This window comes from Bombyx mandarina, chromosome 22 (assembly GCF_030267445.1).
Source record: "Bombyx mandarina strain Sakado chromosome 22, ASM3026744v2".
Lineage (NCBI taxonomy): Eukaryota > Metazoa > Arthropoda > Insecta > Lepidoptera > Bombycidae > Bombyx > Bombyx mandarina.
Window position 1 is genome coordinate 16,539,847 of NC_143228.1, and position 27,001 is coordinate 16,566,847.

A 27,001-nucleotide genomic window follows, 5' to 3' on the forward strand; every position below is an offset into this window, starting at 1 on the left:
CTGGCGCCGATAATCCTAAATGCTGAAACTCGTGGCCTCAATAACTTTCTCCTGGACTGTTCCTCGCCAGTCCTGCCTATCTTCGGCTACGCAGCATCGTGGACTGAGGTATTGAGAGTAGAGCGTATTTGGTTCGATCAGCGCATTGGACTTCTGCCTCTTGTGGAATATAAGACCACAAAAATAGCTGATATTTCCAGAATTATTCAGCGCATTGTTTCTTGATTAAAAATCAATCTATACCATAATATATTTTTACTTGGAACACGAGTCATATAAAAATCGTACTCCGCCGAGGTCAAATCTCTCAGAAAGTCATAAGAATAAGGAGTCCTCGTTGTATGAGAGGCCACAAAAGTCTCCTGAAGCGATAAAGTTCGCTTTACGAGCCCTCCGTCATCTCTAACTGGACTAAATCGTTGTTCTTATAGCTCCGAACATTTGGCCTATAAAATAAGCCATAAATAAATTAACTCTTAAAATCATCGACGATATTTTTTGAAGTGAGACCCAGTATTAAAATGGAGAAAATATTCTGGTCGTATTTTAGCGTTTACAAGCAAAAGATTTTGATTTATATTTCGTCTCGGTTTCAGCTGTTAATTGTTTTCTTCTTGTATCCTAAGGGTTTCGAATTTCTATTCAGACTCGTTAATATTGGTTGCGCTGATGTTTATTGTCGGAGGACGTTACTTATTAAATGAATAAAAACATATTGTAACGCGCCGGGGTTCGGGATAAATTAAATTCTACCGAAGTACAAATTAAAAACTGTTTTTAACACTTAGAACACTTAAAACACTTCACAAACACTTTAAAATTCTCAATTCGCTTCTTCCGCTTTGCTTTAGGTGACCCGTTCGCTATTTCGCTTCGAGTAGTTTCGATTACTGACTGCATGCCATCTCTGTAACTCTTATTTATAGTCAATACCACATCCCCAGAATTATCGAGAATATTCTACACATTTAGAGTATTGTGTTTCCTTTATCTGACAATGGATGACGTTGTACTTCTCGAGCGTTCTAGATGCTACTAGATCCTTCGATATTCGTTCGACTATTTGGAGATAGATGGCGTTACTCTTACAGCGTAAAAATATTAATAATCTTTTTGTCTTTTAGTTATCATCGAAGGTTAATCTGACAATTCAATGGGAGTAGAAAGTGCATAGTGCCAATTAAGTCCGTCCTTAGGTTAAGACTTTACTGTTAAATATTAAACCTTTATTTATGTTAAAAATTTAAGCTTTGTCCTCGAGTATTCTAATCATTAAGATAACCGATTAAAACCAGTTAGCTCGATTAGTATTTACTAACAAATATAACATATTTTGTCGTGGTGAAGAGTATTTTATTGAACTAGAATTAATATCATTTTAATGATACTAAAAACTTAGTGTGTACAGGTGTCGATTAAAAACGGCATGATGATATTGGTTAGCGTAGGATAACTTTGGAAATACATTCCAGTCGGACTATTTACCACGACCATAAAATATATAAGCAGTGTTGTGGGCCCACAATTGTCTACTCTGTATTTTTGAAGTGAAACTTCTTTAGAGTAAAATTTTACTCGCGACAGATTCGTTACGGCTAGAGAGAAAAGATACAATTTAGGAAGAGCGAGAGTGAGAAAATAGACAGAGCGTCTCCCTAACCACTCGACCTTAGATAGAGAGAAAGGACATATCGAGCTAGGTCCTTTCTCTTAAGCATAGCATACAAAAGAAATTTGATTTAAGGATGAATTGTGAAGAAAAACACAATACTACACACTGCAAAAGAAGTTTCACTTCTTTCACGTGCATCAAGTTGCAGGCGCACCATATTTTTTTTCTGTCAAAGTTCCAAAATGCATTCTAACTTGGAGGGAAAGTTAGCCGTTATTCCAATGCATTTTTCTTTTTAAGTTGAAGTCTAAAACTGGAGGCGGAATTCATATTGTATACGGGCGTCGTAAAAATATTCATTACACAAATTCAAACATAAAATTTTATGTAGTACCTTTGCGAATTTAATTTATAAAAACGAAAATATTCATAATATACCTTTGTTCTCAAACTGCTGTTCAAAGCATAGTGTCGTTATTTCCGTGTCATTTCGACAGCCATAACAATTCGTCCACCCTCATTTTCACAACGGAATAGTGTAAACAAAGAACTCAAATGTTTGTTGCGGTCGCCACGTGAATTTGCTTAACGCATTAAACTCTCGACCATAAAGAATGAATAATATCTCGCAATAGGCTCCTGACGTTTGCTGACTAATTTGATGTCTAGTTTTAGTGGATGTAGTTAATGTACCTCTCTATTTTTTGTATATTAGTGGACAAAGTCCTTAAATTCTCAATGAGAAGTCTTCTAATGCAAATTGAGAGAATTCCGAAAGTACTCGTATTGTAGTAAATCAGCTGATTTCTGATATAATGGAAATAACGTAATCTGAGATTCAGGAGAATGGGGACGTTCGCCAAATGTCTCTAAGTCACATGAACTTACGAGAAACGTTCTTGGAAAAAAGCTCCTTATGGGACGATGCAGAGGGGTACCCTGACCGGGAAAAAACGTCCGTAACGTAAGATTTTTATTAGTAATGCACACGTAAATGCACAATAACGTACAAAAAATAACATATATTTTTATCATTCATTGCCCACGATCTCAGAGCCTTCGTTTGCGCAATACGCTAACTCTTATGCAAACAACCGTGAATGAAGTGTACCACAATAATTTCGCACGTTACCGAATGACCATGGGTTGTTTCGGAGTCTCCAGTTTTATTTTCTTTATACCTCGAATAGAAATTAAAATTTATATTTCTATAATAAGGAACTTCTTTCCTATCCGGTGTCCCACGACACCACACATCTTTTTTAATAAAACAATATTGTTTCAATATTGACTTCAATTCATTGTTTTTTCCCTATCTATTCACAGGTAGCCTAAGGGGCTATTCCAGCTTCTCGCGTACGAATAGGTGAGCTCAAGGGCTCAACATAAGATAATTTGCTAACACTAGTTCTTCTAGCATGTGCAGTAGAATCTACTACCGGATCGGTGTCGCGACCCATTGACAAGATCCGGCGAGAAACTTAGTGGGCATTAATTTGCTGTTTCGGCTGTGCTTGTTTCTAACATGCTCTTTATTATGCCGTGGTTCTGAACATCAACAATTTTTTTGACTGAAGCTGCTCTGGGTCCAGTGATATGCTGTGACTACATTCGGTGCTGGTCGAATTATAGCATTAAACATAAGTCAGTAAAGCCGACATAATGTTTATATTTAATTGCTGAAAACGTAAGCGGATTTGGCATCCGGGAAATCATGATTAATGGCACGTTCAAAAGCGATGTTGGTGTGGTGTAATCACATTTGTTTACCCGTTTTAATTGTATCAGGAATTTCGTGGTTACTTCTGGTATGCCGCATATTTTACTAGAAGGTGAAGTAATGACATCGGGTAATAAAATTAAAGGTGCAAATATTCGTGAATTCAGCTAACCTTTTGTTAATAATGGCTTTGTTGGGTAGATTACATGACGACCTATTTGGTATGAAGTGGCAATCGGAGCCAATAGATATCTTAGGTGAAAACCATGCTCCATCTTAATACGTTGAACGTCATGCGGCCCATCGGTGGGCCTAGCGTATTATACCATTCGGGCCAAGCCAAAATCAGAGAATCAGTTATTTTTATCAACTTGAGATTTTCATTCTAAAATTTAGAAAATGTGTTTGTTAATTTGAACAAAGATAAAAATTAAGGACTTTTACCGTCTAGCTTTTAAAATACTTTAAAACTGCAACTTTCTATTGGATTTGAAAACTAAGGCTCATGAAGTGCGTGACTGCTTCGTGGCGAAGATAGGCAGCGTCGTGGTCCCTATCCATGCAGGCTCACTTGACGAGTTTAGTGAATCACCACGATTTTTTTGCAATAAGTCGACTGTTTTAAACGTCTTAGGTAGGTACATTTCGTATATGTGGGTGCATTGACAGCCTTTACTGGTTGGTACTCTTCTACTGGTTGGTTGGTTTTGTCTAGTGTAACCATAAAGCAGTTGCGCGTTTCAGTTCAATTAAGGACGGGTCGTACATTAAATTTGAGACAACAGCCTCACGTCTCAAGATAAATAATTCGCAGCAATGAAACCGGCATTATTATTATTTTTTTGGTATGCGGATCTAATCGTAGGCAACCTGATAAAGAACACAACGCGAATCCTACAACGGCTGTCGCCTTTTCCACACGATGCGCATGTTTTTTCTGCGGCAGAAGATGGCTAATGGCCACCTACCAGTTCTGCTAAGTGGTTATTAGTGTTATTAGTGTCCCATATTTTGGTCATGTTGCACGTAGGGATACCAGCAATTTGGAACGCCTTGTGGTGACCGGTAAAATAGAGGGAAAAAGGCCTAGGGGTAGAGGTCCCAAACGATGGTCGGACCAAATAGCGGAGGAACTGGGGATACCTATCAGCGACGCACTCCACCGGGCTGCAGGGCGGGATCGATGGAGACAGTTGGTTGACGAAATCGGACGGAGTCACGATCCTCAGCAGTGAGGAACCGATCGAAGAGAGAGAGAGAGAGAGAGAGAGTGTCCCATAGACACAGCCCATTGAGTTTCTCGCCGAGTCTACTCAGTGGGTCACGTTTCCGTTCTGATGGTAGATTCTGCGAAGTACCGCTCTTGTTGGGGCCAGCGCTAGCAACACTCCCGGTTTGAGCCCCGTGAGCTCACCTACACGTCAAAGCGAAGCTGGAATAGCCTTTCAAAGCTATCAGCATAGGTAAGAAAAAAAAGAAAGAAAAAACTGGTGTCTATATTATACCACGAGAAGAAGTTCGCTGTAAGAAATGAAGTTGTAATAGCACGTACTCTATATACGAGATACATATACAATATGCGGAAATCTTAAGTCATTCATGCGTGAAATAATCCGGCATGTACATTAATGTTACTCGTAAAGCTCGGAAGTCTAATGTTATTTACATTAGGTCTATCGGAATTGATACCAAAAACAAAAACGAGTTGGGAGTTGGTGATAGTTGAATATATGTTTCGCTACGGTAAGAGCGGACGGTTAGCGTGGTATGGACATATGATGCGTAGAGAGAAGATGCATGTGACCAGGAGATGTATGGAAATGGTAGTGCAACGTAGAGGGGGAAGAGGTCGACCGAAGAAGACATGGATGGAGTGTGTGAATGACGATATGAGAGAGAGAGGAGTGAGTGTTGAGATGACGGCTGATAGAAGAGAATGGAATAGAAAAAGTAGCTGTGCCTACCCCACCTAGTGGGATAAGGTGAAGAAAGCCGAAGTCGTCGTGGCCTAACGGATAAGACGTCCGATGCATTTGTGTTGAGCGATGCACCGGTGTTCGAATCTCTGGCGGGTACCAATTTTTCTAATGAAATACGTACTCAACAAATGTTCACGATTGACTTCCACGGTGAAGGAATAGCATCGTGCAATAAAAATGAAACCCGCAAAATTATAATTTGCGTAGTTACTGGTGGTAGGACCTCTTGTGAGTCCGCGCGGGTGGGTACCTCCACTCTATCTATTTCTGCCGTAAAGCAGTAATGCGTTTCGGTTTGAAGGGTGGGGCAGCCGTTGTAACTATACTTGAGACCTTAGAACTTATTCTCAAGGTGGGTGGCGCATTTACGTTGTGGATGTCTATGGGCTCCAGTAACCACTTAACACCAGGTGGGCTGTGAGCTCGTCCACCCATGTAAGCAATAAAAAAATAATAAATAAAAAAAGAACAAGAATATCTTTCTCTAACGCTACGTCACCACATAAATTTATCTTTCGTTTTCCAGAGCCACACCCTGCTTTATGTTTTTATGTAAAAAGAACGTGCATAAGCGTCATACTCACCGAAAACTATGACAAATGTCATTTTGACAGTTTTGATTTTCGCCTTCGGGATGATGCCGCGGCTACTCGCTCGCCTGCTGTCCAAATCGTCGCTATCTGCAACGAAAAACCGTGTCGGAGATCTGTCCAATTCAATACACGACTAAAAAATTTCTTACATTTTTTATCAGCTCACTAAGCACAAGAAATCTTACGGAGAACCGATAACCGTTGGACTAGACGAGTGGAGACGAGATGGAGTGGAGACCGTGTATCATTTAACGTAGTGTCGGACGCTCAGTAACAATGTGGAGCGAAATCATGCGTAGTATACCAGGCAGTTCAGGCCGCATGGTGTGCCTTGCGAGAGGTTAGGCGGTAGGCAGCGGCTTGGCTCTGTCCCTGGCAATGCTGACGTTCATGACGGTACCAGGATTACAAGATAAATAGATGACTAATTTATTTTTTACTTTTGTTTGCAAGTGTAATGCATATGTAAGTGTATTTTTAAGTTTTTAAGCTATGTTTATTTATTTAGTGGTACTTTTGAGGATCACAGCGACTATAAAGTGTGCGAAAATTCTAATGAAGTGTTATATAAAACCAGCGAAGATTAAACCCTAAGTATTTGCAAGACTATTCTGGAAAGATTGTTTTTTAGATCTAATAATATCTTAATCTTATATTACTAATTTTTATATTACAATAATATATTAAAATATTTTATGACCTATGAAAGCCACATCATATTATCAAACGACAAATCAGAATACTTTCAGCACTAAATCGATCTCTCGAAAATAAGCTAAAGAAACAACATGCAAAGATAACGTAACACGTAATTTACACGCTGTACGAAAAGATAATTATTTGTTAGGGTATTAAAGGACTAGGAAATGCCTTTAAAATGGGGCAACACTCATTAATTCAAACGAGAGAGCGTAACGACTTCTGGGCTTGCCATTACTGAAATATTGTAATTTTATACGTATTAACCTCTGCTATTCGACCCTTGGATTATGCAGTGGTAAATGCTAGTAGGTTTTAGTTAAGATTAAGGCGTATTTACTAGAATTTATCAAGTCTATTAACAATTTTTTGGAAAGAAGTTCCTTATGGGACGATGCGGAGGGCTACCCTAACCGGGAAAAAATGTCCGTAACGTAAGATTTTTATTAGTAATGCACTCAGTGTACGACTTAACTTTGTAATAACCCTACAAATTAGTAATGCACACAATGTACGACTTAACTTTGTAATAACGTACAAAAAATAACATATTTTTTATCATTAATTGACCACGATCTCAGAGCGTTCGTTTGCGCAATACACGAACTCTTATGCAAACAACCGTGAATGAAGTGTACCACAATAAGTTCGCACGTTACCGAATGACCGTGGGTTGTTGCGAAACCTCCAGTTTTATTTTCTTTATACCTCGAATAGAACTTAAAATTAATATTTTTATAATAAGGAACTTCGTTCCTATCCGGTGTCCCACGACACCACACATCTTTTTTTTTATAGCTTTGATGGTTGAACGAGCTCACGGCCCACCTGGTGTTAAGTGGCAACCGGGGCCCATGGACATATACGACGTAAATGGCGCCGCCCACCTCGAGACACGAGTTCTAAGGTCTCAGGTTTTAAAGTACAACGTCTGCCCCACCCTTCAAACCGAAATGGGTGGAGTAGTGGACTTCAGCGATACATGACTTGGACATCATGTTACATAAAACTCGCATCCAAATCCCGTTTGCTTCATGGGCTACCTATCATAATTAAGTAAGAGGCTTACACATTACATATTACATTATTTTTGAACGCAAATGGAAATTATTTCTAGCCTTCCTGATGATGAGTGGTCATCGCCGCATTTTTATGAGTGAGGGATTAGTGGTAGCCCGGAGGCTCCCCAGTTTCGCCGCTCATGAGAGATCACCAATACCAGGGGCACCGATGAAGTAAGCCTTTGTGGAGCTAGACCCTCTTTTCAAAATTACTTTAAAGAAATACAATTAATCCAGAGCATGACCTTATTTTCTAAGTTGCAACAAAACGAAACTACTGTCTTAATATGAGCTGAACATAACACACATTAGAGCAAGAGAGAGAGAGAAAGTATGCATTATTGTACACAAAAGAACTAAAAATTCAAAATATTAATTTAAAAAAATATAAAGGGCGATTTTATCACTAAGAGCGATCTCTTCCAGACAATCACCAGGTGGATAAGAATGTCTTTAGGAAACAAATTACACACATAACCAACCTAAAATGCCATAAACACTTGTGTAGAAAATTAGATAGTAATTAAGACAATATGTATGACAATAATAAATGACGATGGATAACAGCTAGTTGTACGTGTTTACTAAGCTACGTTTATTATTATGACATTGTGTATACCAGTAACAGGTCATTAGACCCGATCCTGTTCGAAAAAGATTCCAATACGCTCTCAATAATCATTTTGAATTCCATACTATTTCAGTACGCATTGATATACAGATAACATACAAGGGTCTTTCATCAGGGCCCAGCATAGTTCTAATAATAATTCAATTTACCCGGACCGTTTATATTGTTATTCTGTTGATAGCGGCCTCAGAGTAATTTATTTAGCAACATAACGATGCTTTCGTCTTCATATTTCATAACCCATAGGGCTACCGTACTAGAATTTCATTTACCCAATTTTTTCACTTCCAAACTGAAACTACTGGTGGTAGGACGTCTTGTGAGTCTGCACGGGTAGGTAGGTGCCGTGAAGCAGTAATGCGTTTCGGTTTGAAAGGTGGGGCAGCCGTTGTAACTATACTGAGACCTTAGAACTCATATCTCAAGGTGGGCGGCGCATTTACGTTGTAGATGTCTATGAGCTCCACTTAACACCAGGTGGGCTGTGAGCTCGTCCACACATCTAAGTAATAAAAAAAAAATGCATATAATAGTTGAAAATGGGGATAAGACAAAATAAGATATTTTATCGAGCAGGTATTTTTGGCAAATCAAACCGACCGCTTGTATTTATGCGAAATTATCTTCAAAATGTCGTTAAAGCGACTCACAAGAGGACCTACCACCAGTAATTACGCAAATTATAATTTTGCGGGTTTGATTTTTATTACACGATGTTATTCCTTCACCGTGGAAGTCAATCGTGAACATTTGTTGAGTACGTATTTCATTAGAAAAATTGGTACCCACCTGGGATTCGAACACTGGTCATCGCTCAAGACGAATGCACCGGGCGTCTTATCCTTTAGGCCACGACGACTTAAAAACTTATAAACGAGACTATTTAAGGCATCTGTACTTACACTGTCTTGTGGTTGTGGCTCGCCTGCCGAGCACCCTGTGACTTTTCTGTCGTATAGTCACCACGATGACGCCGTAGCAAGCTGATATGATCAGAGCTGGTGCCACGAACAACGAGACGAAGACGCTCGTCATCCAGATCCGCCACTGGATCTTGCTGATACTCGACCAGCATTGGAGAATGCCTATTGTGAAATTTAGAGTTAGATTCCTCATTGAACATGACAATTGAGGCCATTAGCGCAAAAGTGGCCTAACCCACAATTTTTTATATTTAAGCTTATATGACATTTATTGGAATTTATTTAAAATATAATACATTTTGATGCAAAACCGGCCTATCCATAGTTTCACCCATAGATAACAGATAGCTTCGTAAACATTATTTTTGCGCGTATTGTTTTTTTGCCTAACTACTCAAATTCAAATTCATGAAAATTCAAACCTAATTGCCTCCATACTAAGCATAACATATGTGTAATGCTTAGTATGGATAAGCTTGGGCCACTTTTGCGCTGACGGCTTCAATTGTAAATGTGACAATATCATACGAGTGCTACTTATAGTGTTCGGGCCGTGAACAAAGTAAGTACTCAATCTTTAGGAGGATTCGATATCAAAAAAATTAATATCTAATGACCTTATTTAGGTTATGATTAATAAAATATCCTTGGGCCCGCGGTTTGCTGCCATCTGTCCAATATACCCCGCTTGCCCACTAGACGCGGATGAACCTCGTAGGATGTTGACAACGCCCGAAATTTATTTATTTATTAAAAATATGTTTCGAAACAGAAGTCTGTCATTACTTACTTACAACCCTCTTGCCATGGCCTCCTTGAATTATATCTCTGACCCAGAGGACGGGGCAACGCAAAGCCAACGTCGGCTTAGTGTGTATAGCCTATCGGAAACCCTGATCCACTCTCTGTGCTTCTAGGACCTGGTCGGATTTGTTGATTACGACGAAGAGTTCGATGTCCAACCTATCCCGTGGACACAACCCAAGCGGTTTCTTGCCGGATCTACTCAGTGAGTCGCGATTCCGATCTGATGGTAGACTCAGCGAAGCATGCTCTTGCTAGGGCTAGCGTTGGCAAGTCCTTTCAGGTTGAGCCACGTAAGCTCATCTACCAGAACGTGCATAATTGATATAGCCTCTTAAACTACCAACAATTAATATAAAATTTACCCACCAAATAAAAAAAAACACAACTCGCGAATTGAATCATTCACCCTGTCACTAACAAAGCACCCCTCTTTAGTTTAACGAGATTTAGATGCCTTATCTCCTAGATAAACCGTACGACATATTTCAGATTAATTCTTTGAGTCCAGACAGCAGCGTGGGTGTCGTGGCTCGTGTTTTATAATGTTTTCTAAAACTCTTCTTTACGAGCTAGACGGTCCTTTTATAACTTCTTCGGAGATTTAACAGGACGCTTTATTGGTTTACAATAAAACGAACTTAAACTTTAACGTTGAGATCTGGTTGAGATTTACTGGTGTTGGGACGTACGTGTTATCTTGGACCAGTTTGAACCATACTTATAATACTCATGTGTTCCGGTTTGAAAAGTGACGTTACCGTTATACTAACGATTGTGATTTAGGCTTCATTCCCAAGGTGGCATTCACAATGCAATGTCTTTTTCTTTTTATTGTCCTTGTAGCCAGACGAGCTTACGGCCCACCTGATGTAAAGTGGTTACCGGAGCCCACAGACATCTACAACGTAAATGCCGCCACCTACCTTGAGATATGAGTTCTGAGGTCTCCGTTTTTAGAGTACAACGACTGCCTTCAAACCGAAATGCATTACTGCTTCGTGGCAGAAGTAGAGCATTATCTGGCTACTTTGCGTACGCTTTTGTAGATTGATGCGTTGGTTGTAAATGAGTACCTAGCTTTAATGGAGCGCAGACGGTATTGAGAACTTTTAAAAAGCTTTACCTTCTATATCAGCCTCGTTGAATAGCAGCAACATCGGTATGCAGAAGAAGAAGCTGAGAAGCCACGCGCACAGTATGAGAGCTCTCGCGCGGCGCCCTGGGCAAACACAAATTATGATGAAACCAAAACATTATGATTGACTTGTGTTTCGATAAGCTTATCGAATCATCAGCAAAGCAGACGCAAAACGACTGTGGGTTTTTCGTTTTTTTTTTTTTTTTTTTTTTTTTCCCTACCTATTCTGATAGCCTTGAGAGGCTATTTTAGCTTCACCCTAACGTTAGTAGGTGAGCTCGCGGGGCTCAACGGGAGAGTTGCTAACACTGACCCTAGCAAGAGCAGTGCTTCGCAGAATCTACCACCGGATCGGAAACGCGACCCACTGAGAAGATCCGGCGAGAAACTCAGTGGGCTGTGTCTATGGGTTAGTTCGCTCGTCGAGCCCTTCGTCGCAAGCGACGGGTTCGACGAGGACGGTGACCGGTGCTTGTGGTGCCTAAAAGCACCGTTAATGGATCAGGAGGATCCGTAATGACGTGCTTTGGGCGACGTCGACGGTTTACCATTCGGTCTACTGGGTCGGGTATGTAATTTCCAGCGGCTATGATGAGAGGGTTCTCATGTCGTGCCGCCTTCTCAAAATGGCGCAGCGATGCCGACTGTAGATACTTACTAAAAGAGTCGAGCTCCAGGTCGTCGTGGAGATCCACATTCCTAAGGAACCAAGGCGCTCCGACGGCTATCCTGCAGAATCGTGATTGAATAACCTGAAGGGATTTCAAGTGGGTGCGGGCTGCGTGAGCGAACACTACGCTTGCATACGTCATGACGGGGCGTATACAAGTTTTGTAGAGAGTTACCTTATTACGGAGGGACAGTTTGCTTCGACTACAAAGCATTGGATAGAGTCGTCCTAGAATAAACGCGGCGCGGTCGCGTACCGTTTTTATATGGGGACGGAATGTCATCCCTCTGTCGAGGGTGACGCCTAGATATTTGACCTTCGAGACCCACGGTATGGGCTGGCCAAAGAGAGTGATGGGACTAACGGCGGAGGTGTTTGCGCGCCTACTACGGAGTGGGATGCTCGAAGTGATGTTCGGAGGGCGACCCCTTTTGAAAAGCACCGCTGCGCTTTTCGTGGGGTTGATGTCAATTCGCCACTTCCGGAACCACTGTCCCATGGTGGCTACTGCGATCTGGAGTCGCCGATGAAGCAGCGACATCTTCCTACACGAGTAGTAGATAGCCGTGTCATCGGCGAAGAGCGCTAGATGGGTCTCCGGAAACCGGGGTATATCATTGATATACAAACTAAATAATAACGGGGAGAGCGCGGAGCCTTGCGGGACTCCGGCGGTCAGTTGACGGGGACGAGAACGAGTTCCCTCTACTCGATATCGAAACGAACGGTTCGACAAGAAGTCTCGTATGATGAGCACGAGTCTGTCTGGCACTCCCATGTTGTACAGTTTATAAATTAAACCGTTGTGCCAGACTTTGTCGAACGCCTTCGCGATGTCGAAGAAGAGGGCGCCGGTCGGGATTTGTTTACGCCTATTTAGTCCTATCAGAATGTGCTCCGTGAGGCGGTGCACTTGTTGTACGCACGAGTGTTTAGAGCGGAATCCGAACTGTTCGTCTATGAGAATTTTGTTCGCGGTAACAAAATCCCAGAGGCGTTTCCTAAGGAGCCGTTCGTAAATTTTTCCTATCCTCGAGAGGAGACTAATCGGACGCTAACTAGAAGTTTCGTTTGTCGGTTTGCCCGGCTTATGTATACCGATAACGTCCGCTTCTTTCCACACCGCGGGAAAGATGCAGTGCGTCTTAGCGGCATTTAAAATTGTAGCCAACATTGCTATCAGTTGGACTGGCAAGAGTTTTAGCGCGCGGTTGTGGATGCCGTCGGAGCCGGGTGCCTTCCTAGGTTGGAGGTTGTGGATCGCGTCTCTAACTTCGTCAGTGGTAATGGGGGGTAACGCGTCCGAGGGCGGCAGGGAAGCTCTGCGATCGACCTCCCTGTCGACTAACTCGGTGTGTTCGGGGTCCGCGTGTTGAGTGCTGGTGGTGCACTGCTCTTGCAGTGCATCGGCCAGCAGCTCAGCCTTGTCATCGTCATCGAATGCCGGTGGTTGGCCTGAAGGGCGTACGAGGGGAGGCATAGTAGCGGTAGTTTCGGATTTGAGAGTCCTAGCTAGTCGCCAGTATGCTTGGTGGGAGGGCGCGAGTTGTTCTAAATAACTATGCCAGTTATCGTTACGCGCGTCGCTTAAGCGGGAGTGGACTTCGCGTTGTAGACGACGCATCCGAATCCGGTTTGAATGCGTGGGAAGACGATCGTAGGCCCGGATTGCCGCGTTCCTAACTCTTAAGAGATTCCTAAGATCGGGGGACAGTCTGATGCGGTGGAAGCTGTCCTCCACATCGACTTCTTTTGAAGATCTAATGATCGCGGAAGAGATGTGATCGGTAATGATGTTTATGGATTCGACGGTGTCCTCGGGGGATGGATTCGAATCCGGGCCGCAAGGGAGGATTGGCGGAGCGGCGTCGGCTAGGCACGTGCCCAGCTTATTCCAATCCACCATGGTCCTCGTAACAGTGACTGGGTTGTGAGGGCGACCGAGCTGCATAACGACAGGTCGGTGGTCTGAGTCGAGCTCTGACATTGCTTCGATGGAACGTAAGCGCAGAGTTACGTTCCTGAGCAATGCCAGGTCTATAGTGCTCGGACGGAGCGCGATGTTATACGGATAACATGTTGGAGTTGGGGGACCGACTATTTCAAAGGTGAGGTCGTCTATAAACGCGTCGAGACGCCTACCGTTGACGTTTGTACGATGGCAGTTCCACCTAGTGTGGTGGCAATTTAGATCGCCTGCCAGGATGACAGAGTCTCCCATGCCGAACAGTGACTCGATGTCACTGCTCAGAAGGGGCTTGTCCGGGGGGAGATAAACGGATGCGATGACGATCGGCTGGTGTCCCGTCAGCGAGATACGGCACACTGACGCCTCGATATGTAAGAGCGAGGGAGTATCGAGAGGGACAACGTGCAGGGCCCGTCTATAGTAAATGGCAGTCCCGCCTTTGGAGGCGGTGAGTCTGTCATTCCTAACCATGACGTAGTTCGCGACTTTCGGGTCGCGACGCGAGGGCTTCAGACAGGTTTCCTGCACTAATAGAATATCTACAAGATTATCGCGGAGGAATTCAAAAATTTGATCGCGTTGCCGCGCGAGTCCGTTAGCATTATAGAATGCTAACGTAAGGGAATACGGTTTTTCTCTACCTTTTTGCGCCATTGATTATCGGTAAAGATTTTATAACGTACGCGACACGGACTCGTAGACGTCCATGTGATCGAAAGCGGCCGCGAGCCGCTGTTCGGGGGTTACCGACCTACGTATCGCGTCTGCGAACGATCGCAGACGGTCGAAGTTGACTGCGGTGACGAAGTCACGCACGAGCGCGAAGTCGTTGACGGCAGAGGGTTGCGGGGGACGGAACGCGGGCGCGGGGCGAGGTGCGAGCAGGGGCTGGGGCGCGGGGCGTGTCACGAGCGGGGGCGGGGGTGCGGTTTCCGTTCCCGCCTTCGTATACGGCAGCGGTTTTTTCCACGCCGACACCGTGGGAACTGCAGCCGGCACGAAGGCGGGTTTCGGCACTGAAGGCGCCGAAGTCTTTGGGCCGACGGTTCGGGGGGCTGGGTGGGTCGGACGTTTTCGCGGAGCCCTAGGACATCCACGGTAGTTCGCGGGGTGCCCTTGCTTAAGGCATAGGACACAGCTTGGAGGTTCGGTCGCGGTTTCCCTAACACGCGAGCAATCTAGTGTGGCGTGGTCGCCGAGGCACTTTACGCAGCGGGGGCGCGCGTGGCAATTACGAGCCGAGTGGCCGTAAAGCTGACATCTGTAGCACTGCCCGGGAGTGCCACGTTTATGGGGGGCTTCGATGGAGACCCCGGATAGGCCGCAGACTGTCGAGAGGCATGAGATCTTTTTCTTGGCCTCCGGGGTTGGCTCCAACGCGACGAGTATCATTATAGGTATCATTGTAGGGCTGCTTGCCCCGCCCGCTGTGCATCCGATGCACACTAACTATAGGGAGTGCCTGAGCGATCAGGTCCTCCTTAACGTAGTCTATGTCTAGCTCTTTCGGTACTCCGCGTATTACTACACGGAGCTCGCGGTCCTCCTGAAGAGCATAGGTGTGGAAACCTATGTTCTCCTTTCGGAGGTATGCTGAGAGGGCCCTATGGTCGCCCGGCGTTGCGACCTTGATCTGAATCCCATGCGCGACGTTACGCGCATGGGTGTAGTTGATTTTATTTGCCTGAAGGGCCTGGGAAACGCGGTTCCACGCAGTTTTTTCCTGGAGAATCAGCGGGGGCGGGGCAGCTGCTTTAGGAGCGGGCGCGGGCTTGGGACGCGGCGGCGGGGTTACGCGGCGAGCGGAGTCCGACTCCGGTGTCACGACTACCTGCGGGCGGGAGGCGGTCGCGGATTTTGTCTGCTTCGTCGTGGAGCTCCGGGACTCCACGGCGCGAGTACGCTTTTTACCGCGCGTTACGGTTTGGAACCCATCCGAAGTTCCAGGCTGAGGGCTTGACGCGGATTCGAAATCCATCTCCGATTCGGTATCGGAGCCTGAACTCGAAACGATCGAGGTCGCGACGGACGAGACGCGCGATGACGTAGTCGACGCGGGCGCGGGGGTGGGGGTAGCGCTAGGCGCTTCTTGAGTCGCATCGTCGGAACGTGCGCTCGAACTTAACGCGGCAGCGGGGGGCGCGCGGCGTGCCTTCGAGGCACGTTTGAAATACGCGGCGACGGACGCGGGGGGGGAGGGATTGCCACGGGCGGCCCTATACTCTAAGTACTCGGCCCTAATTGACGGGTACCTATCCCGGAGGAACCCGACAATATCCCTAATATCTTCTTGCTCCATTTCTTCGGTCTTCTTGCCCGGGGGGGGCGGCCCCGGGACTTTTGTTGAACTCGCCGAAAGGCGAGGCCCCGGATAGGATTTGTAACCCCCCTGTGCTGCAGGACAGCAAGGAGCAGGGGGGGGGAATGCCTATGCCGTGAAAACGGCAATCGGCGGGGAAAAGGAAAGGAACCCGCTCGGGCTGTATAGTGCTACAGCAGGCAGAATCGCGAGCGGGGGTCTAGTCTTGAAAAAGACTGTTGTTTTGGGAAGGGTTAGGAAATTGCTAGCCTGTGAGTGCCACAGGAAGCCTGAACGTAGCGATTGGTTTTGCCTTGAAAAAGGCAGTTGGTAAGGGTGGGTTCGCGGTTACAAAACTTTAGCGCACAAAAATGGACTCCGAGACGCAGCTCGCAAGCGGGCCACGGATCGGAAAGCACGTCCGCGCACGACCGAGTCGTGAGCGAGAATGTTTTAGAGTACCATGCATCAAACAAATTTATCATCATCATCATCAGCCTATATCAGTCCACTGCTGGACATAAGCCTCTCCAATTGCTCGCCACTGAGCACGATCCTCGGCTTCTCTCATCCAGCTCCTGCCAGCCACCCTGCGCAGATCATCACTCCACCGAGCCTGAGGGCGTCCTGCACTACGTTTTCCAGCTCGTGGTCTCCACTCAACAACGCGTTTACCCCAACGGTTATTAAACAAATTATGTTTTGCATATTTTTTCACTGTATTAATACGTTTTAGAGCGGTTGAAGTCAAAGAGCTCATAGCATAGTATTGTATGTTATTATACATAGTATATATACATTTACATTTAGGACGTAAGTTATAATGAGAATTTATATGTTTAATTCATTACGTCGTTAGGCTAGTGGTGTTCACATGTCGCCAGTAAAAATTGTGTAAATCAACACGAAAACATGGGGAGTCAGCTAAAATTCGATGAATAAAAGGAAATAACAAATCGTAAATTTGTTTTATTATTTTGACTGCGATGCGCGGAGGGCTCTTTGTTACTTTGAATGGGTTTGACGAACCGATTTATATCGGCTATCATAACAAACACTTGTTTTTCGAATTAAATTTTAGCTAGATCTTAAGATAGTACAAATGAATCCTGATAATTTACTTTAAATGTGTCTTTACCCAGTTATCTTTATGAGTCATTTCTAGATATTGCAGCTGGTGCGGCGATGGAGGCCTTATGGATATCACAAGTAAATGCCGCTACCCAAATAGAGACAGTCGAAGCTTGAAGTTTAAAGCATAATGGGTGTTCCACTCTTCAAAAAGAATAACGCATTATTCTTCGCGGCAGAATTAGGCAGGCGTCGTAAGCCTCTGCTAGTAACCTTACCAGAATGTAGTTTAATGTAGAAGTTTAATTTTATGCATAATGTTATTTATTCATCGTGGAGGACATCATAAGCTCGTCTTAAGCTCCTTTATAAAAAAAATTTTTATGTAACAATGTATAATTATGGCTTGATTGAGGCCTTATTAATGTATATGAATAAAACTAAAATAGAGGTATATTAATCAAAGGAGCTATAAAAGCTACAAAGAACATGGGTATTTGGATGAAAGGGAGAATAGTCAAACGGCCTTTTTAGTCACAGTTTGGCTGGTGACTTATCAACCCATGAATAATACTTCAATATATGTTAGCAACACAAGCCATAGACGCTATAAAGCAGAAGGGAATCTGGAGGAAAAGCAAAATGAATAAAATTGATTTTCTAGTTAGAATAGATAGGAGATCATTTCTTGATTTAGGGGTCAGTCTTCTACCACTAAAAGTAAAATACTTACAGCTTCCAGTGAAGTTCATGGGATGAGTGATTGCGTCACACCGGTCCACGCTCAGCGCTACCAGCACGTATGTGGAGGAATACGTGACCACACCCTGTTGAAATTTTTATAACATTTCTTGAGAAAAAAGACCCTTCCAGAAACAAGGGTAAATGAAATAGTTTTGAAGATCCATCTGTTGATTAGTGTTAATTTGTAGGGCCATAGACCCCGCTATTTCTGCTCCAATGCCGCCATCAACCAAGCCACATCTCATTTATTTATTTATTATTATAGCCTTCTTACAAGTTAACAGTATAACAAAAACATTTGTAAGTTATTAGTTTAAGTAATTTCTAGCAATATCTATAAATCGCTGCAAACCATCATCGAATGTATCCGTTTCCGGAGCTTAGGCTAGCAAGCCATTGAGTAGCGCGAGAGACAGCGCGTGTGTCGGAGAGTTAGTGGTGTGCTGCGTATTGCTCATTGAGACACTGGTCCCAAATCTTAGCTCTACGCTGTGCTACCGTTGACGTCTGTTCATGTTACTTATTAAATCCGCTTTTCAGCACCATTTAAGGTATATTGATTGATTATCAATGACAACGAAAAACCTAAATTTTCAGTTCATATCTGTTCACGACGTTCAGGGCGAGAGAGGGGACGGGGGAAGGCAGCGGGAGGAGGATGCGCCCGCGGCCTAAGATTCGTGTTCGTCGACCAGCAGCGTGACACGCGTCAACACATTTGTAAAATAATGTATTTTAAAAATAGTTAAATAAAACTATCAAAATTCTGTCATGCTTGGTTTCTTCTTCACCATCGTCATGAACAATATCCTCAGCAATCTTGTATTACAGGACTTATAGTTGGAAAATCAGTAGTATCCCGACTGGATGGAATTGAATTTCGTTGTTCGTGTGTCCGGTTTACGGAAGTGGATTGATGATTGATAACCTCGGTAGACAGAAGCCTGACCGCACTCTTAGCAATTACTAATGTCCAGAATAGTGAGCGATAAAATTGTTGATTTGTTAGAGAAATAAAACGATTGACTCGGTAGTGCAGTAGTTAGCAGGTCCAACTATTGCGCCAATGGTCGTGGGTTCGATTCTAATATTGGGAAAAAACATTCCTGTGATATGTGATATACAACTTTTTATTTTTTATTTATTGCCTTTTTAGGCAGACGAGCATACGGCCCACCTGATGGTGAGTGGTTACCATCGGCCATGGACTTCAGCAATGCCAAGGGCAGAGTCAAGCCGCTGCCTACCGCGAACTTAACTGCCTAACTTTGTTTGCTTTTTGTCTGGATGGCTATTAATATTATTATTCCTAGTTATTATTATATAAACTAATAAAGTTAATTCTTACTAATTTGTCTATGAATAAGGTAAATTCATCAGAGCATAATTCAATTGTCTACGGAACGTTTTGAAGTTTGATTTCTCGAAAAATAAATAACACCAGAACATCGAAAGCATTTGGTATGCAGTGATATATAATTAGATTACTTTAGAAACCAATTCCTTAAAAAGACTTCTAATATAAAATCATTATTACTTATGTGATTACTTTACGCAGTGATCCGTATTTTATTGCTGAAGTTAGGAGGACCCTACTGCAGTTACGTAGTCGCCAGGACCCATAAATGCAACAAAGTATAGACTAATTTATCTTGAGATTTGAGATCGAACTCTGCACTATTTGATAATTTCAGTTTTAAACTAGAACGCATGACAGCTTATTACATAAATGTATACAATGCAAAGACACAACAAAATTTTGAAATTATATAGAATGGTTCTATTTTTGACACAAGTTCCCCCATAGACGCAACCCAGTGAGTTTCCCGCCGGATCTTCTCAGTGGGTCGCGTTTCCGATCCGTTGGTAGATTCCGCGAAGCACTGCTCTTGCTAGGGCCAGTGTTAACAACACTCCCGGTTTGAGCCACGAGAGCTCACCTACATGTTAGGGTAAATCTGAAATAGCCTCTCAAGGCTATCAGCATATTTAGGAAAAAAAAAATACACCAGTTCCGAGGGCCTTACATGTTCTTGTAATTGATGATTCTCTAAATTTCTCTGTACGTTGAAGCAGTGAATATAGAGGAATGAAAGTATACGCGCAGATCTTTTTTGGGTCGAGAAATAACTGATTTTCACTTGTTTTTGTTTACTACATGTCTCTAGACTTAGATACGAGGAATGATATAAAGAGTGGGTCGTGATCTTTGTGATCGCTTGCTCAAATACATAGGTTCAAGTTCAAAAGCCTCGAAAAACTTATTCGATCTTATTCCGCTCGTGTGTCTCGTCAGAGAACAATTTACTAATTTCGTGCTCGGAATCTTTTTTTTATGAGAAATTCCATAAATTAGACCTTATTCTTAAAGGCATACGTCGTCTGTGTACAATACATTTGTTTGGAGTGATGAATATGTTAATTATGGAGTAATGTGAATTCGGTAGCTAGCAGGTCGGATGCTAATATATATTTGAGTTGTTCGAATACAATATAACGCGCATAAGGGAACTGCTCATGCAAACGAAGACATATGTACTGGTGAAGAAGTTGGAGAAGAAATCCCAACGTACTGTACTAAAGTACGTAAAATTTAAAATAAGTCGCCATACAAATTCCTTGATCTCGAATTATATTTTTCTTCATTCTCAATAGCTTAGATAAATGAACGAGCTTAAGGCTGATTTGGCGCTAAGTTAATACCAAATACTTTTAGAAATGACCGTGATATGACAGCCTCAATAGAATTTTATACTGGTTATACCATCCACCAAAGCAGAACGTGTTATGCAGCAGAAGAAGGAAGGATGGTAATGCCTATTTGTTATATCGGGTTACGATACGACCTACCGCCGGCAATATAGGTTATAAAACCTACGTAACGAGGATGGGTATTGATGGGTTTTACCGGTAATATAGATTATAAAACCTGCGTAACGATGATAGGTATTGATGGGTATTGGGTATTAATGAAGATGGAAAAAAAATTGTCGAGAAAGTGGCAATATGATACTCACCTGCAGATATTTCATCATTTTACATGTTATAGATCCGGCCAGCCACGTTATGGTAACTCGTTGTATGAGGTCTGGGAGAACACTGATTAATCCTACCAATAAATCTGTAACAAGGAGAAGCAGCTTCTGTGGATATTCGGTTTCGTCCTTCAAACTGGTAGGAAGTAGTAAGTAAAATTAGATTACATTTCAATAGTAGTTAATTTCGGAATATATAGACGTAACAACTTCATAGATGCCATACTCCTAGAGAAAGAAGGTTGGAGTCTTGGAGTCCTGAAGCCCTGAAGTACGACAGCGTCGCGCCAGAAATGGGCGAAATGGAAAAACCTACATGTAGGGGCTTACAATGCGTCATTCACCATGAGAAAGTCCCCTGTTAAATACCAGCATAATTCCCACTTAAGGCACCATGAAAGTTTCCTTAACGCTTAACTTCTTCAGGGAAGGACTGAATAGGAAACACATTGGTATAAGCTTTCCAGCCAAACTTAGTGAAGATGACACATCAAATACCTAAGCACTCACAGCTACTCACCAGCAATCGCAAGCTGCATAATAAAGAAGTTCATTCTGCTTTTTCTGGACTTTGTGAGTAGCAACGCAAGGACCACCGTCGCGTTGCCTGCCACTATTGTCACCAGCAGAATCCATAGTATCGCCAGTTGTGCCGACTGGGAACAAGAATAACGTTTTGTGAAACATAGTTGGTCGTATTGTCCCATATAGCGGACATCGCGATGTCTTAAAATGTATAAATTGATTCAGTTGTGACGTTGATAATATTTTCCATCATTAGAGACGAAAAGTCGGATATTTATTATTATAATTCAAAAATGTATACTATTTATTTTTATACTATTCGAATTACATTAATAATAAGGCTGAATTTGAAACAATGGCTATTAGAATTTTAATATCCCAAACTTCTCAAAGCGTTTTTCAACTAGAAAATTCCTTAGCTAGCTGCTGCACCAACTAATATTTGTGGATATCTTAAGCGACCATTATTACTCGTAGAATAATAATTCTTCAGATAATTTAAATAATCTATAGGTCTGGAGCCCCAGCAATATCAAACAACTACACAAGAATGCAGTTTTCTAATTTAAAAGCAATTTTTGTCGCTTTTTTAGTCGAGATTAAATTAAATACGTGAGCGAAAGAAGTCGCATATCTATACTAATATTATAAAGAGGAAAGATTTGTTTGTTTGTTTGTATTGAATAGGCTCCGAAACTACTGAACCGATTTGAAAAATTCTTTCACTGTTTGGAAGCTACACTATTCCTGAGTGACATAGGCTATAATCTTTTTTGAAAAAAATTAGGGATCCCTACTAAAACTCCAATAATGTAACCCAACGTGTAAAAAAAATACCTAAAATATTCTTTACATCGCGTGCCCTGCGAAAACTCTTGATGATAGAATAAAATAATGTACTACGACTTTGTAGAACACATTATTATTTACAAAAAGCGTCGCGGCAGCATATGTCTAACTATTGTAGTTATGCCGTAATAAGTGTTCTTTTATTTAAAAAAATAAAACAACGTCAAATGTCGTTGAAATTTTTGTTAAAGACCCGAGCGGAGCCGGAGCGGACCGCTTGTAATATAATATAACTGTTATCGAATGTTTAAAACTAATAACAACCACTCAGTACTTTATTAAATGAAAATTGAGTGGCAGAAAATTGAAACGGTTGACTTTAAGCACGTAATTTCTTCACATGTTATGCTGAAAATTAAATTTTCCAAGTAAATGTATGATTTTTGAAAATTATTCGATTTCAACGTTATTTGTTTTAATAAAATTTGCAAATTGGATTTATTAGACGAGGGTTGCGAAGTTGAGGATTTTTTTTCTTCGAATTTAATAGCTTGGTCTAAACGACTCCACGTGGTTATTTATATTCATCATCAGCTATCCTTAACATCATTTGTCTTCGAAGAAATACAAGAAGCCTTCAATCCAATTGTGTAGGTATATGACAAAGGGAAGATCTTCCACCGAGCTGGTGATATTGCTCGGTAGACCGACGGTCCGAATGTTGTTGTTCGGAGCTTGTATATTATGCAAGCTTATCTTGAAAATGTCGTAAGCGAGATTCAGCCATCTGTCAAATATCTTGTATTGTATGATGGCTACCCCCACACAATTATAACTGATATTATTATGTCCAAGTTTGATAGCTTCAAAGGCACCTACGTAATACAAACACCAGTATTTAATATAACAAACACCATCCTTAAGTCTGTGATAAAAATGAAACATTATGATTATCTTCGTTCGAATCTGTAGGGTCAGAGTTAATTGCGCGAGTGAATTCTGAAGAATGGGTCTAGACACTGTTTTCTAATCTAAATTTGAGTATGGTTCAATGTGTAAGCTTAAAGCGAAGTGTTGATTATGTACAGAGTCCGTAATAATGCTTGTGTAAAACTTTATAGTGTTTAACTATTGACTCAGTACATGAGAACTGTAAGCAATGTAAAGTGTCGAAATAATAATAATTGTATTACGGCGCGTAGACGTCATCACACAACCAGCCTTCATGAGGAGCGGTGCCTCCGTCTTGGGAACTGTCATTCGTTTTCGTTTGCTAACGTCAAGAGAAGATTTCTATTTTTTTATTTATTGATTAGATGGGTGGACGAGCTCACAGCCCACCTGGTGTTAAGTGGTTACTAGAGCTCAAAGACATCTACAATGTAAATGAGCCACCCACCTTGAGATATAAGTTATAAGGTCTCAGTATAGTTACAAGGCTGCCCCACCCTTCAAACCGAAATGCATTACTGCTTCACGGCAGAAAATAGGCAGGGTGGTGCGTGCGGACTCATAAGAGGTCATACCACCAATTGTTCTAAGACAACAAACGTGATTGGCGTACTTAATATTTCTCTTAGCTCGATCACTCTATTCGCCCCTACGATGTCTGACGATGGTGTTAATGATTGTGGCTTCTCCGACAAACAGATCTATTTATTACAAACTAGAGGTCCCGTAGTAGTCGAAATTCGACTATAATTATAATTAAATAAATATAATTATAGTCTTAATATAATAATTATAATTGAATAAAAATATATTAATAAAGACAAACAATATTTAATCTATTCTCAATTTGACCACAAACGTCAAGAACAAAAGTTTAACAATAAATAGTATGCATGCGTGTGTGCGTCAAATACATGGTATGTAGTGTGTGTAATGTTTTCTTTATTGATTAAATTTATCTTTTATGCATTATGTAAAAAAAATATCAGCACTTCTTCTCTATATTCTCTATAAGTGTGGACAATTTCATACTCCTCCGTCAGCGCAATTTTCGTAAAAAGGGATACAAAGTTTTTGCTTCACGTATTAATATATAGATTAAAGTAAGTAAAAACGCTTGACTCTTTTGACATATGACAAAAATCCATTAGCGGTTCGCAGATATTTTAAATTCTGCATAATAATGTATATACGGATGTGATGTCGCGACCCCCATTACCCGGCTTTGTGCGTTTTATTTCGCACTTTATTATTATTCGTTCTTCGTAAGAGCTTCCGATGAGAACCATGAAAGCTTGACTTTTTTAAGTCGAATTGTGAATTGAAATTATATAAAAATGAAGGTACATATCGCTATAACTTGTTAGTAAAATATTAAATATGCGTAAGGCAAGGACGAAAGGTGATGAATAGCTTCCGAGGTCAATTTCAGTGAGAACCAAATAACGGGTGCCACGTCACTAAAATCTACATTCTAAATGAAATTAGTTTTCGGGATTAATCTAACGTTTATTACTGTCATTTTAATTATTTTTGAGTTTTCGAATACTATAAAGAATTCGCCATTCGTGATCACGAAAACAAAAAAATAGTATTCGCACTAGTAAAAGTAGTTTAACCAAAATCCCAAAAAATAATTCTAAGTAAAAAACAATTCGATTTTTTTTTATTCTAAACTTACTGACCCGGCAGACTTCGTAGTGCCTCAATCGATAAATAAGAGACCTAAACTTTTGTATAAAATAAACTTAAAACAAACAAAAGGAATCCGTCCGACGGGGGACACATCAAAGGAAAAACCAAATGGTTATTTCTATTTAATTCCGAGCATTTTCATATTTATCTACCTTTTAAACCTTCTCTGGACTTCGACAAATAATTCAAGACCAAAATTAGTCAAATCGGTCCAGCCGTTCTCGAGTTTTAGCGAGATTAACGAACAACACTTCATTTTTATATATAGAGATAGATGAAGTTACATATTTCACAGCACAATATAGAATACATACTTGATAAAAATAGAACTTGTTTATAAATGTGACATTTCCAGTGTAATTCCCCTCGTTCTGTGTGTCGTTGAAGGCTGCGAAGAAGCTGCAGTTCAGGCATGGCTCCTCCATGATTAATCTTTACATTTTGTCTGTAAATATCTGCGAACAATCAGGGCAAGACATAAATCTAGGGTTGACAAAACTTTAACAACACGTATAACATATTACTGAAGTTTAATATGTAAAGTATTTTAAGATTTGATCAGAGTCATATTTCAGATATTTAAAAATTAAATACATTTTTATAAGATGCTAATGTTCGTTATTATGAAAAAGTTTGTAACACGATACAAAAATCACACTAAAAAGGCTTAGTTAAAATGTCGAACAAAGCTAGTTTATCACTTGGATCAAATACTTCTTATGCTGACATTATAAATAACATGACCCGGACCGCGTCGGATATAATGATATCTACTATAATTGATACGACCGTGTGTTCATTGGTTCGTGTGCGTACCAACAGATTTATAAATCGACTAATAGATTATGGACCCGGAAGTGACACAAGCAGGGAAAATACATTCGTATTTCATGCCCTCTGAATCACTAATTTAAATTAAAAGTAAAACCACAGGGCACATTAAAATTTGATTTTTTATTAATAAATAAATCCACAGTGGTTTTTACATGGCTGGACTTGAAACTTGGTATCCATGTAGAAAATACATGTAGTTAATGGATAGGCTAATATTTATATGAGTGTTGAACTCCCTACACCAGTTGCGGGGGCGTTAATGTTGAGAATTTTTGTGGGGGTGAGAACTAATAATGTTAATTTTAAATACCCAGCGAAGCGGACTGGTACAGCTAGTTATCTATCTATATCTATACTTAATATTATAAAGAGGAAAGATTTGTTTGTTTGTTTGTTTCGAATAGGCTCCGAAACTACTGGACCGATTTGAAAAATTCTTTTTCCATTAGAAACCGACATTGTCCCTGATGAACATAGGCTACTTTTTTTGTTTTGTTTGTTTCATGTGTGTTGTTTTAATGTTTCCGAAGCGAAGCGAGGGCGGGTCGCTAGTAATATAATAATATTGTTACCCATATTAGTTTAAGTAAAAGTTATAAGATGATCATCTATTCATATTCTTGTTTTGTTGTTATATGACTTGAAGTTTTATAATAGATTAGAGAAAAAGTTATAGTATGTATTATATAAATAATTATAGTATGTATGAACTTGTAATAAAATCTCTTTGGCTGTACTATTTGTATCCGGCTGGTTTTGGTATCATCAAAAGTTTAAATTTTAAAGAAGAAGAATTCAAATTAGGGAAATGTGTGATTTTTATTTATTTTTCGTACTGTCAAGATGAGCGAATCTAATGAAGAAATTCGATACATTTTAAAATTTTACTACAAAAAAGGTAAAAATGCAACGCAAGCCGCGAAAAAATTTGTGATGTTTATGGACCTAGTGCAGTGTCTGTGAGGGTACCACAAATTTTGTTTAAGGGTTTTCAATCCGGAAATTGCCGGAAAAAGCCCCAAAATTTATATAGCAATGGAATCATGTCCCTACCTACAAGATGGCAAAAACTTATCAAACAAAAAAACCTATTTACTTTACTTAAATGTAAATAAACTATATTAAAAAAATGTTGTGAACTTTCTTAAGAAATGCGAGGAAACTTTTCATTATTATAATATATAAATTATTATTATTATCATCAGACGAGCTGTATGCTCGTTTGCCTAACGGCAATAAAAAGCACACGATCCAAT

At 41.2% G+C, this 27,001-nt stretch overlaps 1 protein-coding gene across 1 annotated transcript in view; it reads right to left on the reverse strand.

Moving 5' to 3' along the window:
* Nucleotides 1–27,001, reverse strand: part of NGR-A30 (neuropeptide receptor A30) — a 72,839-nt gene that overhangs the window by 15,313 nt on the left and 30,525 nt on the right. The window contains exons 2-8 of the mRNA XM_028170607.2: nt 25,226–25,366; nt 21,472–21,607; nt 20,934–21,037; nt 17,906–17,999; nt 11,149–11,244; nt 9,198–9,380; nt 5,896–5,991 (exon numbers count right to left, since the gene is read on the reverse strand). Coding sequence (XP_028026408.2) covers nt 5,896–5,991; nt 9,198–9,380; nt 11,149–11,244; nt 17,906–17,999; nt 20,934–21,037; nt 21,472–21,607; nt 25,226–25,336 — 820 coding nt within the window. The 5' untranslated portion in view covers nt 25,337–25,366. The remainder of the gene's footprint in view (nt 1–5,895; nt 5,992–9,197; nt 9,381–11,148; nt 11,245–17,905; nt 18,000–20,933; nt 21,038–21,471; nt 21,608–25,225; nt 25,367–27,001) is intronic.